Consider the following 16,701-nt stretch of genomic DNA (forward strand, 5'->3'; position numbering starts at 1 on the left):
TTGCTGCTGTGTGTTCAACCAGCAAAAGGCATTCTGATGCTCAGGTCAGCTTACAGTGCACCTTTGTGACTCAAATTGCTTCCAGAATGAATTGCAACTTCATGTTTCTGAATGATATTTTGGGAGGAGGGGTCACACTTGACAGGTTTACCTGATTTTACTGATACACTTGATGGGCAGCTGAAGTTATGGCTTTAATGCATTTATCTCAAGCAGCTGCTATCAAATTGTGTTTAACTAGTCAAAGGAAATGTATGTTAATCAACTTACAAAAAAGAAATAATGGGGTAGAATCTTAGGTATAGTCACCAACATGTGGAGTTACTGTAGATAAATAATTTTTGAAGTTATGTGCCACGGTGTTTACATTAAAATACACAGAGACTTGCATCTTAATTACACTGGTTTCTGCTAAAGGATTTTAAATTAGTGTGGGAAATGAGCATTTCAACTACACTTTCCTAATTTAGTCTAACAAAATATGGCCAAGAATTTCCTTACATACATTGTTTTATAATGCAACACATTAATCTCCCAGAATTGATAATTCACATCATACAATTACAGTTATACCAAAAAATTAGGCAAATTTAACTGGAAATACTCTTTTAAAAATCCACTTATAAAAAAAAGGTCAGTGTATATAGATAGTAGTTATTTTTGCATGTCTATCACTTTTAAACTTTTAAACTATTAGTTTAAAAACAAAAACCCCAAATACAACTGTTTCCCTATGCCCGAGCTGCTTTGATTGGACCATTTTATTTTAAATATTATAAAGCCAGTTCAGTAAGACACCCCCCTCACAGGCTATAAATACAAAAGCATCAGACTAAGAACAGTGACTTTCTGAAATCTGGTTGTGAGAAAGCTGACAGTGACATATTTATGTGTCAAAGATGAATGAATACAGGAACTTAAAATTCAAAGCACCAGCAATCTTATACATAATTTCATTTATTTATTTATTTTTATTACGGATGTAAAAGGTTCAAATGTCAGAGCTATAATGTTGGAATTGTTTATAATGTCAAGTGATGCATGTTGCATATTCTTTCTATGTTCCATTGATCAACCAGAACCTGGAATAATAATTGTAGATGATGGAGTACATTTCATGTGCAAATGGACATGGATTTGAAGTGAATTTGGAAGAAAACTCTTTCATATTGAGGTCTTAGTAACTGTTTTGTTAAACCTGCACCAATCCTTGCACTAATTATTTTGCTTAATTCTGATGTTTCTAAAAGTAATTAGTATTACTGTGATTCCTGCAGGGCATTGTGAGGCAAGGAGACCTTAGTCTTACAATATAATATGGTAATTTGATAAAACTTGTTACAGACTTGAGAGAATCAATCCCAATAGAAGCAGAAAGAACTACAGTTTTCCCTTTGCGCACATTTCATACTGTTCCATTTCAGTTCGTAGAATTAGTCTTGCTATTTGCAAAGTAAGGTTGTGCTTTGAGCCTGCTTTCCTAAGAAAATGAGGAATGTGATCATGCCATCTGCAAATGCCTTCCCTGCAGTCCTGCCTACCACCCTCAGAGATAATTGCAAGCCAGTTTGACAGGAGGTAGAAATCTCAGAAAGATTCCACTGCTAAAAGCTTTCACCCAGGTATCTGGGCAGGGCAAAGATACCTAAATTAGTCAGAAAAAAGGTTGTCTGTTTTGCAAGAGTACCAGTGACCCTATTTCTCTTACCTTTTGTTTCATACAGCCATGGCAAAGAGTCCAGTAAAACCATTTTTTTTGCAAAGGAGGACATACAAGTCAAAGGACACAAATCTCTGGGAGTGCTTACAAAATGATTTGGGTTTTGCTACTATTTGCTTTACAAAGACAACAAAATTTAATTTCAAGACTTTTAGAAAAGGTTAATTTGAGAGAACAGTAGCTGAGAACTGGAAAAAACATCAAAATATCACATTATTTTAATTAACAAATGCAATAAAACCAAGTGTAGTAGAGAGCTTGTTAAGTAGGATACACATATTGGGAATATTAAGCTAGCTGAAGTGTTTCCCAGATAACTTAATCCAATTTTGAGTACTGATTAGAGCAAATGTTAGGTTAATACAAAGCAGGCTTAGTTCTTAATTCATCTGGATAGAACACAGTCCTACCTAAAAGTTTGTGTCCACACTTTAGATAGTAGGTTAAAGAACACATTATTAAAAGAAAAAAAAATTCTTAACTTTGTGTCTTCTGGAAAAGTTTCAGTTTACATTATTTTCATGATTTTATTGATTAGTCTGAACAGAAGAGAAGGTGCTGTTTTCAGTTTGGATCGTGGTCATTTTCTTCATAGTACCTGCTAGGAGACTGTGTTTTGGGTTTGTGACCAAGACAATATTGACCACACAAAGTTATCATCACTGCTGAGAAGCACTGGCACAGTGACAAGTCCTTTTCTGCATCTCACCCCACCCCACCACCGAGTGGGCTGGGGGTGCACAAGGAGCTGTGAGGGGACAGAGCCAGGACAGCTGACCCCAAAGGACCACAGGGATGTCCCACGCTGTGTGGAGTCGTGTTCTGCATATACAGCTGGGTGAGAAGAAGGAAGGGAGGGGATGTTCAAAGTGATGGCATTTGTCTTCTCAAGTCACCCTCATGCTTGATGGATCCATGCTTTCTGTGGAGATAGCTGAACATCTTCCTGCCTGTGGGAAATGCTCAATGAATTCCTTGCTTTGCTTTGTTTGCACACATTTTCTTTCCATATTAAACTGTCTTTATCTCACTTTCACTCTTCCAATTCTCTTTTCCATCCCACTAGAGTGGAGTGAGTGAGCAGCTAGCCAGGGTTTGACCACAACATGTTCATAGAGATCAAATAAGTTACTTTTACTGCATCAAATATCTTTTCTATTATATGCAGGCAAAAGTTGTTTGTTTTTTGTGTTTTTTTTTTTTTTTTGTTATTTTTTCCCAGTGGCTGCCACAGTCATTAGCAAGGGAAAGAATAAAGAAAATAAAAGGAGATATAGAAAGATTGAAAACTCCTGGAGCAGGCTGCTCAGTATTGCCCGGGCAGGCTTTGACAACTTCAGGTTCTCTGAATATATCAAATGTTATCTTCCTTGAAATGATAATGACCTCCATGACTGGGTCCTTCAGACGCTGTTTCTCCTGCCGTTCTGTATGACTTTGAGTACGTTGGAAAGGTCAAAACTTTTCGTTATTAATTCCATTAGGTCCTCGTCTTTTTCCACACCATTGATAAACTCTTCTAAAGTCAGTTCCCCTAAAAGAAAGTCAGATAGTGTTTAGAAGCTGAGAAGCAGCAATCTCTCTAGTGAACAAAAGACCACTCATGCCAAATCGAATCACATATGAAATTTGCTGATAGGCAAATGCAGGTAGAGTATTTGCCTAGGTTTTCTCACTTTGCATCAGTCAGATCCTCTCTCACTTGTTTTTCTGTTAAAACAGGTCAAACACTGAAGTCTGAGACAACTATAAGTGCTCATTAATGTGTGTAAAGGGGCTCTAATGAAACCTGTATCAGGGCTGAATTTGGATCTACTGGCCACTTCTCACTAAGCTAACTGGACTCTATCTTAGAGCTGTTTTTAAAAGAGATTAGGGTGTGATTTGCTAAGGATTAGTGGTCATAGTCCCTGTGTTGACTACTAGGATTATTTAGAGCCATTATCAGATGTAGGGGAAAAAATCAGCTAAGTAGGTTTGATTTCAATTAACTGAAATGGTCCTTTAGAGTGTGATTTTTTTGGGCTCATGTCAAAATCAGCTAATAACTTCAAAGTTTCAAGAAAACAATAAAATATCTTTTATTGAAGAGTAGGAATGCTGTTTAATGTTCTTCCTCTTTTCCTGCTGTTTTCCCTGTCAACAAAGGTCAGTTCTAGGCATGTGTCTCTTTGCATAGTACACAGAAATGCCCACAGTTCTCTGTCTAGGGGTTATTCCAGTGATACTGTTTTACCTTAAGAGGAGAAATAAATCTTGGTTTAATAAGAAGAGCCAGATTGTTTCCTCTGAGAATGGTTTAAAGCTTCTTGTTAAATTTGCAACAATTAATGATTTCTCAGTAAAATTAGAAATGACGAGGGCCAGGCAAAGAGGAAAATAGCTGGATGAGTTAAGGCCCCATGGTGCAGGGGAGCAGCAATTCCAGTCATGTATATGTCTGGTGGATGCTTAGAATGCTGACTTTTGGCTGTTTTCAGGTTTAAGTACTCCCTGTAGGGATTTTTTTTTTAATGTCTTGTTTTTTGTCCATGGCAGCCTTGGAAACTTCATCTGACACGAAAAAGGAAAACGATCAGCATGTGAAAAATGTGAAAACCACTTTCTACCCATAGTCAGTAAAGTTTGCTTTCTGTTTAGTCACAAATGCCCTTGCTACACTGGTGACAGTCTCATATAAAGAGGAAAGTCATCATTTGACAGAAGTCCTGGTTCTTAGGCTTCAATGAAAGTACTAAGACCCTCTCCAGCTGCTGGCATGCAGAGCCCTGAGGACGTTTATACTTCTTTTTTCAACAGCAGCCTATATAATCATTCCACAAGCAGATTCAGAACAAGCCATCATCCTGCTTCATCACTCATCCACTCCCTCTGAACTCTCCTCTGAATCCCAGACATTCCTCTTAGTTCCCCTCTCCTTCCCTCTCTATTGCCTTTGACTCAGGTATTTGGGTACAGGGGTTCCTGGTCATGCTGCACCATTTTCCTGCTTAATCAGGTCCTCTGGATTCCCTCCTCTTGATCCAAGCTGTGCATTTTGAGGTACCAAAACCACACTGCAGGTCTGAGGTCACACTGGCAGTCCCAGACTCACTGCTGCTGTGATGGGCCTCAGACTTCTGTGAGATAACAAAAATAAACTGCAAAACCAACAGATGTGCCTTAAGAATTGCTCTCTACAACACATGGGATTATTTATTGTATATTAATGTGAGGAAGGACTTTGCAGTTTATTTGTCTGTTTGCACTTTTCTTTAATAAGCTACAGGGAGGTAGTACAGTTGAAGCTAAACTTGCTGAAACTTGGCCCATTCCTCAGGTCGAGCTAGTCCTGTTGCTTTCCAGCAATTTTAAAACTAAGAAACTATGGAAAACAGTTTGAAATGGAACCACTATGAAGATAATCCTGAATATGTCATATTTCAGATTTTCCTTGCTAAAATGTATGACACGAATTATGGTCTAGCTCAGATACAATTATTACTTGCTAATAAATGTATGGTCAAAGCAGTGAATAATCATAGAATTTGGGTTAGATTTTGGCTGTGTTATTTGGACTCTGTTCATAATTTGTCTTCAGCAAAGAGTAGGCCAAGGAGTTGGGTCAAAAAAATCCTCCACTAAGGCATCTTCCACATGCATCACAAGACCACTGTTTATACTCTGATTATATACTGCAAACAACTTTTTGAAAAGAGTAACCCCAATGCACTAAATAAGACCATAAAAATGCCCTTCCCTTTGCCAAACTGTCCAAAATTCCTATCTGTGACCTGACTTTGCTCTTTTTAGCTTTCCTAATGTTCCTAATTTATCAATTATTTCAGCAATTGCTGTAAAACATAGTTGTCAGTGGAAGGAGTATCTTCATGATTAGAAGTATGAGGGGGGACATTCATCCAGAACAAATTTTCAATTAGAAACAACTCTGAAGCAGTGAAATGAAATTGTAGTTTCCAAGTGCAAGACCCAAGTGGCTTAATTTAGTATCTTGAGGAAAAACCAGGAGCATGTGTCTTAGCATGTGTTGACAGTCAGCTTTCAAGGAACATCCAGTATGCTCACCAGTCTTTAGAACGTGCTAGAGCATGTGCAACCATGCATCCTATTTGTTTTTGGGTTTTTTTTAAGGCTTTAAAATAGATTATACCAACACAAATATATTAATTCCCCCACTGCCAATCATGCTTTCATTTTGCTGTGCAATTTGAGAACTGTCATTTTGGATGAACGGTGCAGGAGCTGTTTTTACTGCATGTAATTGCTGCATGTAATTTCTTTGTCAGTTGACTTACACTCCACTGTAAACTGGAGTAAAATAAGGGCAAAGAAGAGCAGATTTGGGCTTTCAGTTATCTAAACCTGTCATCCTTCAGCTGCATGATCAAATCCTTTCTTGCAGAGGAGTCTCTGCCAATGCCAACAAAATCTAGATCCTTACCGTCATTGTTCACATCTATCTTCTGAAATATCATGTTTGTGAACTCTTCAGCACTCATGTTGGTGTAGCCATTAATAGCCTGGATTGCCTGAGGGCAGAAACACAGAAAGTTCTTTCACAGTTTTTCCCATCACTAAATAAATAGCTACTTCATGTAAGTCGTCAGTAATAAGGACTGGAAATTTAATTAACATAAAACAGCCTAGAGATTACAGACTAATTTGCATATCTCTGAAGGTCTGAATAACCCTATGGCACCTCTGCTCTGTAATTCACTTTCAATTCCACATCAGCATTTTTATCTGGCCCTAGAGAATTCCATGCCTACAGAGAGTGCCCTTTGGTCTGTGTGATTTAAATGCAGTATTGTTTTTCCCATCTGAAAGCACATGCAGAGAAAGCCTAAGTCATTTTTCTATTAAGACATGTTTAATTTAGTAATCACAAAAAAGTCAGAGCAGCAGTCCTGGAAGTTGGCATTTTACTTGTCCTCCAGGGAAGTTAAGAAAACCAGAAGAATCCCCTCTACTTTTTTTTTCCTTTGGTGGGTTTTTGTTTGTTTTTGGTGATTTTTTTTTTTTGGTGGCAAAAGGAGTCAATATTTGGAGCAAAGGTACAAATATATGTTTTTACAAAATTGTGTCAAATTTACTGGGAAAATATGTGCATATATAAACATGCACATACATTACATTATGGGCACACTATAGAATTTGTTTTTCTGCACTTGAATTATCTTGAGATGAACTGTGTTGTGTAAGATAAGTCAGTGTATGTGCCACTTGTTTCTTTTGGTGTCTCTTTCCAAATATTATATCATATTTTAAAAGAATGTAAGTTAAACCTATTCAGCACTGATCTAGAATTCTTGATCAAATAAAACAATATAAATGCCCTGTCCAAATGCCCCAAATTCCTGTTTGTTTCAAAAAACAGGAAAAATTTAATAAAAATAGTTACATAAACTTGTTATATTACTAATTCATACTTTAGGTACTTTTGGTGTCTTTTTGCAGTCTTCAGTAGAAAGTTGTATCCCTTCCACAGTTAAATTTATTGCAGTGCCAAGAGTAAAGCAGTGGTTCCTGAAGTATTTGTGTCACTGACTACCACAGAAGCCCCTTAAATACTAAAATACTGGGTGTTGAAAGGGTGCATGGTTATCTGGAAGGAGTTTTGATGGTTGGTAGTGATATGCTGGTCCATAGTTTGCATAGCTGTAGAGAGAGATTTCATTTTAATAGCACTTCTGTGTTTCGAAATTAATGTCTCAGATATGACACATCATTTTGGACAAACCCTTTTTTACTGATACTTATTATAAGCTGGGCACCCTTAATGGCTGTGAGCCTGTTTGTTCTTTTTTTTCTTTTTGGGCCCACCATTTTTAATCTAGTCTAGGTCAATGACTTAGGCAGGTTTAAGTTAAAGTTCTTATGCTCCAAAAGAGATGGAAACACAAAGAGATATATAACCTGGTTTTATAATCAGGTAAGTTAAAAAAGAAATATTCTTAACACTGAGAGGATTTTAATTTTAATTCTCATTTCAGATAAAGCCCCAGAGAAAACACTGTTGACTTGTTGGCTCTGGGTGAAAATTAATGGTGAATATTTGTGAAAGAAAGACTTCATTAACCTCAAAGGAGAAATCTGGAAGATTCAGCTTCTCCTTCTGTCTTTAGAAAGCTGCTCTTTAGGTGATCATCTTTATTTGTTTGACCTGGTAGCTCCGTGTGGCTCCAGTTCCTTTCAGTTTTGGCAGCAGCTGTTTAAAGTCTCTAGCAGCAGCTGGCTTGGCACCAGCAGTAGTGCAGAATCCAGGAAAAGTATGTTCCTTGTTTGTTATGGCATCAAACTCTATTTAGTTTTGATGCTCCCTGCTGCAAAATTTTGATCTGTAGTGGGTCCTGTACATTTAGGGAGCAGTATTGAGTCATATATATTTATTAGGAGCCTTAACATACCTTTTGGATGACAGCAGCTAATGAAGAGCACAATGTTATTTCATTACAGCAAGTTGAAAATTATGAAGATAATTTTAAATAAAGAATTGCACTTCTTTGGTTTTATGGGTTTGAAGTGGACCCATTTTCTGCAAAATTTTGTAAGTATTTTTATCCAAATATCACTGTGTGATTTAATAGTAAACTTATATTTCTGTGATTTAGTTTTAAAATGGGGGTAATGGTGTTTGTAGAAAACAAATCTAAAAGCCTTTCAAAAAATTAAAATATTGTAATATTTTGATGACATCTATATTTTTCTTGCTGCAAGATCAGTTTGAGAAGCCAGTTTTCCACAATAGACTGGCACATATACTTGTAACCATCTGTTTTGTTCATTATGCTGCTACTGTCTTACCCTGCCTTATAGTACAGTTTATCACAATAATGTCTCTACTGTTTCTACAGCATTTCACTTTCAGTAAAGTACTTTATCTGTAGAACTATGGTTTAAATTAAAATACTACTTAGATGTGTTCAATAAGGAAGAAACTAATGTCAGGTCTGTCACTACTAGCCACTGTTAATTCTGGTTTTACAGCCATAAAACATTAGATAAAGTACTGACAATCCATTTACAGCACATGATCTAGAACTGTTTCAGGGGCAATGCACTGTATCAAATGCTCTTGCTATTGGTCATAACTTACTTACCCTGAATATGCTTAATAGTTCTTTTTTGTCAATGCATCCGTTTCCGTCAGCATCGTATAGCTTGAAATACCATTTCAATTTTTGGTCAATTTTCCCTCGTATAACCAAATTTATTGCAGCTATGAACTCCAAGAAGTCTATAAATCCATCCTAAGAGAGAGAGAAGGAGAGGAAAAAACACACCTATTTAACAACATTGGTTTTTCTGTTCTTTCTGGCAATTGCACAGAAACAGGTCATCATAGTCCCTACAATACACAGTGATTTATGAAGCACCTTCACATAGAAATCTTCTGTGGAATTAAAAAAGGATGAAAGGATGTGCTCAACTGGAAGAGCTATAGGAAGAGGTATTGGGAAGGACAGTTTTGTTCTCCCCTGAAATCTGGCCGTTGTGGAGGTGAGGGGCAAATCTGTTCTGAGCAATTGTTATTGACAGCCTTTAAAAGGCAAAAAAACCCAGTTTTGTGGCACACTGCCATGTGAAAAATAGGAGTTTGGGATATCTGGTTTGGTACTAATGAGATATCTACAGTGGAGTTGTTTACATCTATACTGCAGAACTATGTATGAGTTCCAGAGCTGTTCCAGGTGTTGTTAATCTGAGAGATCATGTAATAAGTGTTTTAAAATTATAATACTTTGGCATGAACCCTAACTACTGTGGTTTATCAAAATAAAAATCAAGTCTTTCTGACAAACATTTTTGCATGAGATACAAAGGCTTCATGGCCTAAACCAGTCTCTAAATATTGAGGATTTGGGGGTATTCATAGGATGGCAATAATTTCAGATTGATTTCAGATTCATTATTTTCTTACTGCTTTGCTCAAGCTACAGATAGAAGCCAGTCAGGGCCAGGCCTCCACAGTCAGGTTCTTCTGTTTCTGTAGAAATGTGGTTAGGATGGAAGAAACAGTTGCTGAATTTGGATCCTGCTTGCTCCAACTCTTTCTCATGCGCATACAAAAAGAATTAACAGCTGATAAATTTAGTCTTTTGATCAGAATCCAATTGGTCAGAATCCAATGGCTCAGAAAACCTTGGAAAGACTTGTCAGTTTTAGATGGCCTTTGACTGAAAATAGAAGGTTGGATGAATATCCAGTAGGTTTAGCATGTTACTTACTTTTATTGTCGTATATCAACAGACAACTTGCCAGTTGAGGTTTACAATCAGCAGGCATTATCAGTCCCCAGTATTGTACTACAGGAAAAGAAGACCTGCAAGGATGCAGTGTGACTCATTGCCAAAATCAGAATCCTAAAATCATTTATGTTGGAAAAGACCCTCAAGGTCACCAGGTCCAAGAGTTACCCCACAACTGTCAAATCCATCACTAAACTGTGTCCCTAAGTGCCACAACTTACATGTCTTTTGAAGACCTCCAGGCACTATCAGTATATTTTTGTGACAAGCAACCAAACATGTGAGCGTGCAAAGAATGACGACAAACAGGAATTTATGAGGGCTGGGATATACTGAAGTTGAGAGCTCTTCTGACCAACCTTCTATTGAAAACAAACCAAAATGCCTAAAGCCATCCCCACATACCTACCTGCCTAGGTTCAATCGCAATAGATTGTGGAAGTGAATATAGGTTCTCAAAGACTGGATTTGTTTTTTTAAATAGGAGTCCACAGTCCACCCTGGTGTGGTTTTTTTTTTTTTTTTTTTTTTATTCATTCTCCTTTTAGATTCCTCACAATTGTGCCCTCATGGTACTGATCTGGGTCAGGGCTCCTGGGAGCCCCTTGTAGTGTTTGCTTTGATTTCTGTGCAAGGCTGATCAGCAGAGTGGTACCTAAGAGATAGTTCCAATGGATTCAAGCACACTGGATTCAGCTCTCATGCAGAAATGGTGTGTGCATAAGTCGTGCAGGCTGACCATTGCTTCACAGACCTTCTGCAGGTTCTCTGGTGGTTGCTTGCTTTACCCTAACTGCAGTCACAAGCAAATGCAGCAAAGCCACCATTCAACCACTCTTTAAATTAATTTTGACAGTAACTACACATAATTTTCAAACAAAATTAGGCCCAGTATTAAAAGCAGATGCTTAACCAAGAATGACATATCACGCACTACAAACTTAATCTTCTTTTTGGCACACTGGTTTTAATTTCCATTTTGCAAGTATTATTTCAAGAAGGATCTCATAAAGTATTTTACTGGAGGTCAAAATGTATTTTGCTGATTGCATTTCTATCATCTGATTTGATATATCTATTAAGAATGTGGTTAAATGCATTTCACATTGCTGCTTTTTTACTGCATTTCATACTGCTTATTGCAACTACAGATTAATTTAAGGATTGCTGGATGTCCATGACAAGATTCATTTTCTTCTTACTCCCTTACATTTCACTTGGGATTTTGGAAAATATTTTTTTGTTTGCTTTCTTTTTGCATCTTGGTGTCACTATTGTTGCTCTGACAAAACATCAGGAGTCTGGACAATGAATGTAAAAACCAGTCTAATGTGTTTGGGTATGTAATTCTGATCTGGTGGATTCTATGGCCTGTCCCAAACAGGAGGGGACTGAAGGCCAGGGTCAAAAAATTCCCACCTCTGGAAAATAAATACCTGGGAGAAATTGTAGTTGTCAGGAAAGCCTTTGCCATTTTCTGCAGTCGTGTGAAAACTGCTGGTGACATGGTAGCTAGCAGCTGGTTTCTATTTCTTAGGAACAGAAATACTGAGAAGACTTAGACATGTTTGTCTACTTGATGTGGAACCAGAAGCATTTCATAAAAGCATTGATGAGAAATGTAATGTTTTCCTTTCTACACCAGAAAACATACATTGTAAGTAAAAAAGAAAACATTTATGGTATGCAGAAGGCTACAGTGATCTTGTTGCACATATACAGAACTTTCTAAGATAAAGAGAAATACGGCACTTTTTACAGTAGCATCTCAAAACACATTAAACAGTGAAAAGCATCATAACAGTGACCTATGAAGATCATCCTGTGGTTCTGTGAGTACAACAAATAATGCAATAAATGTGTTATGATGTTATCAAATGAATACTGCTGTGCTGATTTACCCATCTGCTGTTCTATAATTCTCAGTACAAGTATCTAGGTAGGTCCTTATGTGTCTCTGGGCTCTGTAAAACACCTCTCTGCAGCACGCACAGTAATGTATCTGGTGCCTGTTAGGAAGTCATTAATTCACAAGCAAAGGGCTACTATAAGAATAATAAAATAAATTTTCAAATAATGCCCAACAACATAATAAGCAGAGCTGATTACCAGTGGTGGAAGATAAAAATTATTTACTTTCAGTGTTTAACTCTGTTAAATATTTGTAATATTTTTATTAAATGGAATTAATTCTGGTGAAACCTGCTTATTCATTAGGTTAGGATACAAGACAAATTTGGGTGTATGAAGGTTTCTTTTCTATGTCTGTATGGTGCTGGCTGTGCCCTCATTGCCATGGGCACCTGTAGGGATGGTGAAATCCTGCACCCTCCCCTGCCCAAATAAACAGAGGCATGTGGAGTCAGGTCCCAGGATGTGGTGCAAAATAGAAGAACAGAACTCTCCTAATGTGCTTCTGAGGAGTGGCCTGGAGACATACCAGAAAAATGGGTTCAGATCTTCTTTTACATGCCCCAAACTCTCCTGTATTTCTATATATAGTAGGCTTAATAAAAATGTAGACCTATTTTTATTCTTTTAACAGCTTGACTGGATGAACCAGAAGTTTAAGGATGCTTTAGGGTCATATATGTGTCCGTGCCCTGTGATACTGTGCTTTTGTAACTTGTTTTGCTTTTGCTGATGAGTGATTTTTTAAGCCACTTGCAAGAGATTGATTCACACAACAAAGACAAAAAGAGGCTCAAAAAATGGAAGTAGAGCTTGCTGATGGTATGAAATTGGTCCTCAGGGCACTATCATTTGTGAGCGCCTAAGGCCCAGAGCCCATTTCAGTTTTTCATTAGCTACTGGATCTGCTGAGGAAAAAGGAATTAAATTTTTTCCTTTTATGAGAGGTTTTTGCTTCAGGCTGTCAGTCTACGTACCTTTACTGGAGGCTGCTCACGATTATTTGGTGAGGATAGAGATTTTTGTCCCCTGGAGCAGAGCTGGGCAGGGCAGGACTGCCATATTATACAAGGGCCATTAATACCCTAGCCCTGGAGTTGTAGGAGGGCATTACTGGCTCCTAGAACAGCACTGCTAATCTTCACAGATCCTTAAAAAAACTCTTAGGACTTCAAACTGTAGTAGAGATTAAAAAGAATTGACTTGTTGGCTATGAATACACAGCTGATCTGAAACAGCAGTTATCCAAGGCTGTGCCAGAGTGAGCTGAACGTGGTGTTTTGGCTGCCTAGCTCTTTCCTGAGAATGATTTTCTGGCAGTGGCAGGGATCCCCTACAGGGATAGTCACTCATCTCACACCACATGCTGAGGCCACACATGTGGGAAGGGACAATTTCTGTCCCTGAAAACCCTAGGGTGAGTGAGCTTATCATCCTACTTGAACCACTGTGGGCTCTACCACAATAAGCAGTGCCTTGTTTCCAAAATTTGTTCCTGAAAAATCTCTCAGCTCAATCTGACAGCAGGAGAATAGCTCAGATTGTTTATCAGGATTAATAAGTGCTCAAACATAGATGGCCCAGGTATTTCAGACCTAGGGCTTAGGTCATTAAGCCACCTTCTTTCCCAACTGCCTGTCTTTCAGAATATCCCTAAACCTCTTAAGGGAGAGGGAGGAGGCATGGGTCAAACAGCTCAGAATAACTGTGAAATTTATAGCTAATCCTATGTGCTTCTTTCTTTCTCTCTGGGTCCAGTTTCAAATATAGCACTGCTTTCTCTGCCCCCAGAAACCTAAAGGAGGATTCATTTCACTCTGTTTTTTCTTCCCCCATTTAATGGAATCAAAGAATTATAGAATCATGTTGGTTGGGAAAAGGCCTCAAAGATCATTGAGTCCAACCAGCCTCGATTCATTTTTGCTTATGAGTATTTTCTGTTCCTTAGAGGTTGCATATGCAATTATTGAAGAAATAAAGAGCTACTCATAACTCTGTTACTTTCATATTTCCCTAGGATCTTATATTAGAGTTTGGGCTTGGCCAGACTCACAAGTTTTTTTAAGCAGGGCTGGCATTTGTCATGTGGTGGGGGGGACCTCAGCAAGCAAAGATTATTTAATAAGGATGAAGAACAAAGCAGGGAATTAGGAGCTGCAGATTGTTAAGCCGTTTTGTAATCATTGCATTCTCCCTGTTACGTAAAGGGATGAGGCTGTACTGACCAGCCTGTTACACAAGGTTCTGCTTTGCCCAGGTGAAGAGGACCTGCAAGGTTTGGGGACTTGAAAATTACCAAGACATTTGCATTGGAGAAGTTGGAAATGCAGAGCCAGCTATGTGTCCTGGCTCTCAGACTTGTAGGCTACCCTGGTAAAATCCAAAATATTAAGATGACAAACAATTTTTTTTTCTTTAAAATTAACAACTACCCCCTAACTCCTTGCCATCACAGACAATTTTCTTTCAAGATTACTGAAGAAGACAGGGAAGTCACCAGGCTGGGCCCTCTGCCCAGGAAGCCTGCACTGAAAAGACAAGCCCTCTGCAATCCTTTCCTGGATGCTGGGGTTTAGCTTTCTGCACTCCTAATTTTGAGCCTTTGCCTGTGCTTTTAGGAATATCTTTCCCAAATTAAAGCAGTAGGCAAGAGAGGAAAAACACTGAAAAATGCAGCCATGACAGCTTCACATTTTCCAGCAAATTCCTTGCTGATAATCCTAACAGATTTTTCTTGTTTTACAAATGCAAAAACATAGCAGGACAAACCTCCAGGAAAAGTTGTCTTGGCTTGAAAGAAAGATGTTTTGCTAGGAAAGCGGGAAGAAGTATGACCCCCTTTCCCTCCAAATTCTTATAACTTTGAAATTCAGGGGGCTTCAGGCAGGGATATGGGAAAATGAATAACAGTTCTGTACTAGTATGTATAAGAAGACAAACTAGCAAACAACAACAGGCAGAACCAAATCCCAACCAGCCTTCTCTCAGCTGCCAGGCACGTCCCCTTCCATGTAGTTATGGCCACAGTCACTTCTTCCTCACATGGTCTAAAATGTTTTGATCATAACTCAACACTCATGATGTTAAATCCTACAGTCAAGAATTCAACTGTACTTGCATTAAGAAAGTGATGATTTTAACAGTAATGTAGGCTGTTAGTTGGTGATGACAAATTATTATGGCAGAAATCTGTATTATCACTGCAGTGCTGGCTTTGGACCCTCTGTACCTTTGGCTCCAGAAACCCTGGGTCTCCTCAGGCACCTTCTGCCAAAGGCTCCAGGACAAGCAGCAGAGTAGAGCACGTTCTTCACCTCTGGCCCTGTCCTGACACAGCCAAAGGATACCACATGAGCTATCTCCTGTTTGATCTAGGCAAAGGCTTGTTGCTGCTCAGGGCCCCAGTGGAAATTGTTCTTTTTGCAGTTGACCAGGCAGAGAGGGCTCACAATCTGGCTGTATTCAGGAATGTGCATTCTCCAAAAATGCATGGCATCTAGGAAACTTGTGTTTCCTTCTTTCTAGTTGGTGGAGACATTGGGGGTGATCTTATTGATGACCTTGGTGGGAATCTGATGCCATCCATTTTACCACTTTACTCCCAGGAACTAGATCTCTCGCTTGTGAAAAAGAAAATCTCTCGCAGCTCCCTTAACTTTGCTCTTCTTGATGGTGAATCAGGCTTCCAGGAGGATTTGAATGATTTACTCTCCTTTCTCAAATATTTCTGTGTTCCCCCACACAGTGATGTCATTGATGTACTGCAGATGTTCCAGAGCCTCACTCTTTTCCAGTGCAGCCTGGATCAGTCCATGGCAGATGGTGGGGCTGTACTTCCACCTGGGACAGTCGGTTCCAGGTGTACTGCACGCCCCTCCAGGTGAAAGCAAACTGAGGCCTGCATTCTGCTGCCAGAGGAATGGAGAAAAACGCATTAGCAATGTCAATAGTGGCATACCACTTTGCTGCCTTGGACTCCAGCTCGTACTGGAGTTCCAGCATGTCCGGTACAGCAGCGCTCAGCAGTGGAGTCACTTCATTTAAGCCACGATAGTCCACGGTCAATCTCCATTCTCTGTCAGTCTTGCACACAACTAAATGGGACTGTTGAAGGGTGAGTGGGTTTTGCTGACTGCTCCTTGGTTCTCTAGTTCACAGATCATTTTGTGGATGGGGATCACGGCATCCCGATTCGTTTAATGCTGCGCACAGTCGAAATAGCAATTGGTCCTTGTTGCTCTTCCACCCTCAGGAGTCCTACTGCAGATGGGTTCTCTGACAGTCCAGGCAAGGTGTTCAACTGCTTACTGTCCTCTGCCTCTACAGCAGCTATTCCAAAAGCCCACCTGAGTCCCTTTGGGTCTGTAACAGCCGTTCTGGAGGAAGTCTATGCCCAGAACACACGGGGCCTCTGGGCCGGTCACAATGGATGTTTCTGCTGCTCCTTCCCAGCCAGGCTCACCTCGGCTCCCAACAGGATCAATTGCTGAGATCCCCCTGTCACACCAGCAATGGAAACAGGTTCTGTCCCCATGGTATCAGGGTACACTGTGCACCAGTGTCAACTAAAGTGTTGTATTTTTCTGGATCTGATGTGCCAGGCCATCGGATCCACACCGTCCAGAAGATCCAGTTTTCCCATGCCTCTTCCCGGCTAGAGGCTGGGCCTCTCTAGCCTTGCTTATAATTTTCTTCCTGGGCATACATGGCAGGGGATCTGACAGGTCATCCTCCCTTCTGTTATACCTGGCAGCTTCATCATGGGAGGCTGAGGCTGCCTTCACTTCAGTGGCATTCCCCCAGTTAGTGGTTTCCTCTTTG

General features: G+C 39.3%; 1 protein-coding gene across 1 annotated transcript in view; it reads right to left on the reverse strand.

Annotated features, from left to right (window-relative positions):
- Positions 1-941: 941 nt before the first annotated feature.
- Positions 942-16,701, reverse strand: part of GUCA1C (guanylate cyclase activator 1C) — a 41,844-nt gene continuing 26,084 nt past the window's right edge. Inside the window, exons 2-4 of the mRNA XM_021542405.4 lie at positions 8,821-8,970; positions 6,162-6,249; positions 942-3,254 (exon numbers count right to left, since the gene is read on the reverse strand). Of these exons, the coding sequence (XP_021398080.1) occupies positions 3,124-3,254; positions 6,162-6,249; positions 8,821-8,970 (369 nt within the window). The 3' untranslated portion in view covers positions 942-3,123. The remainder of the gene's footprint in view (positions 3,255-6,161; positions 6,250-8,820; positions 8,971-16,701) is intronic.

This window comes from Lonchura striata, chromosome 1 (genome assembly GCF_050655825.1).
Source record: "Lonchura striata isolate lonStrDom1 chromosome 1, ASM5065582v1, whole genome shotgun sequence".
Classification (NCBI taxonomy): domain Eukaryota; kingdom Metazoa; phylum Chordata; class Aves; order Passeriformes; family Estrildidae; genus Lonchura; species Lonchura striata.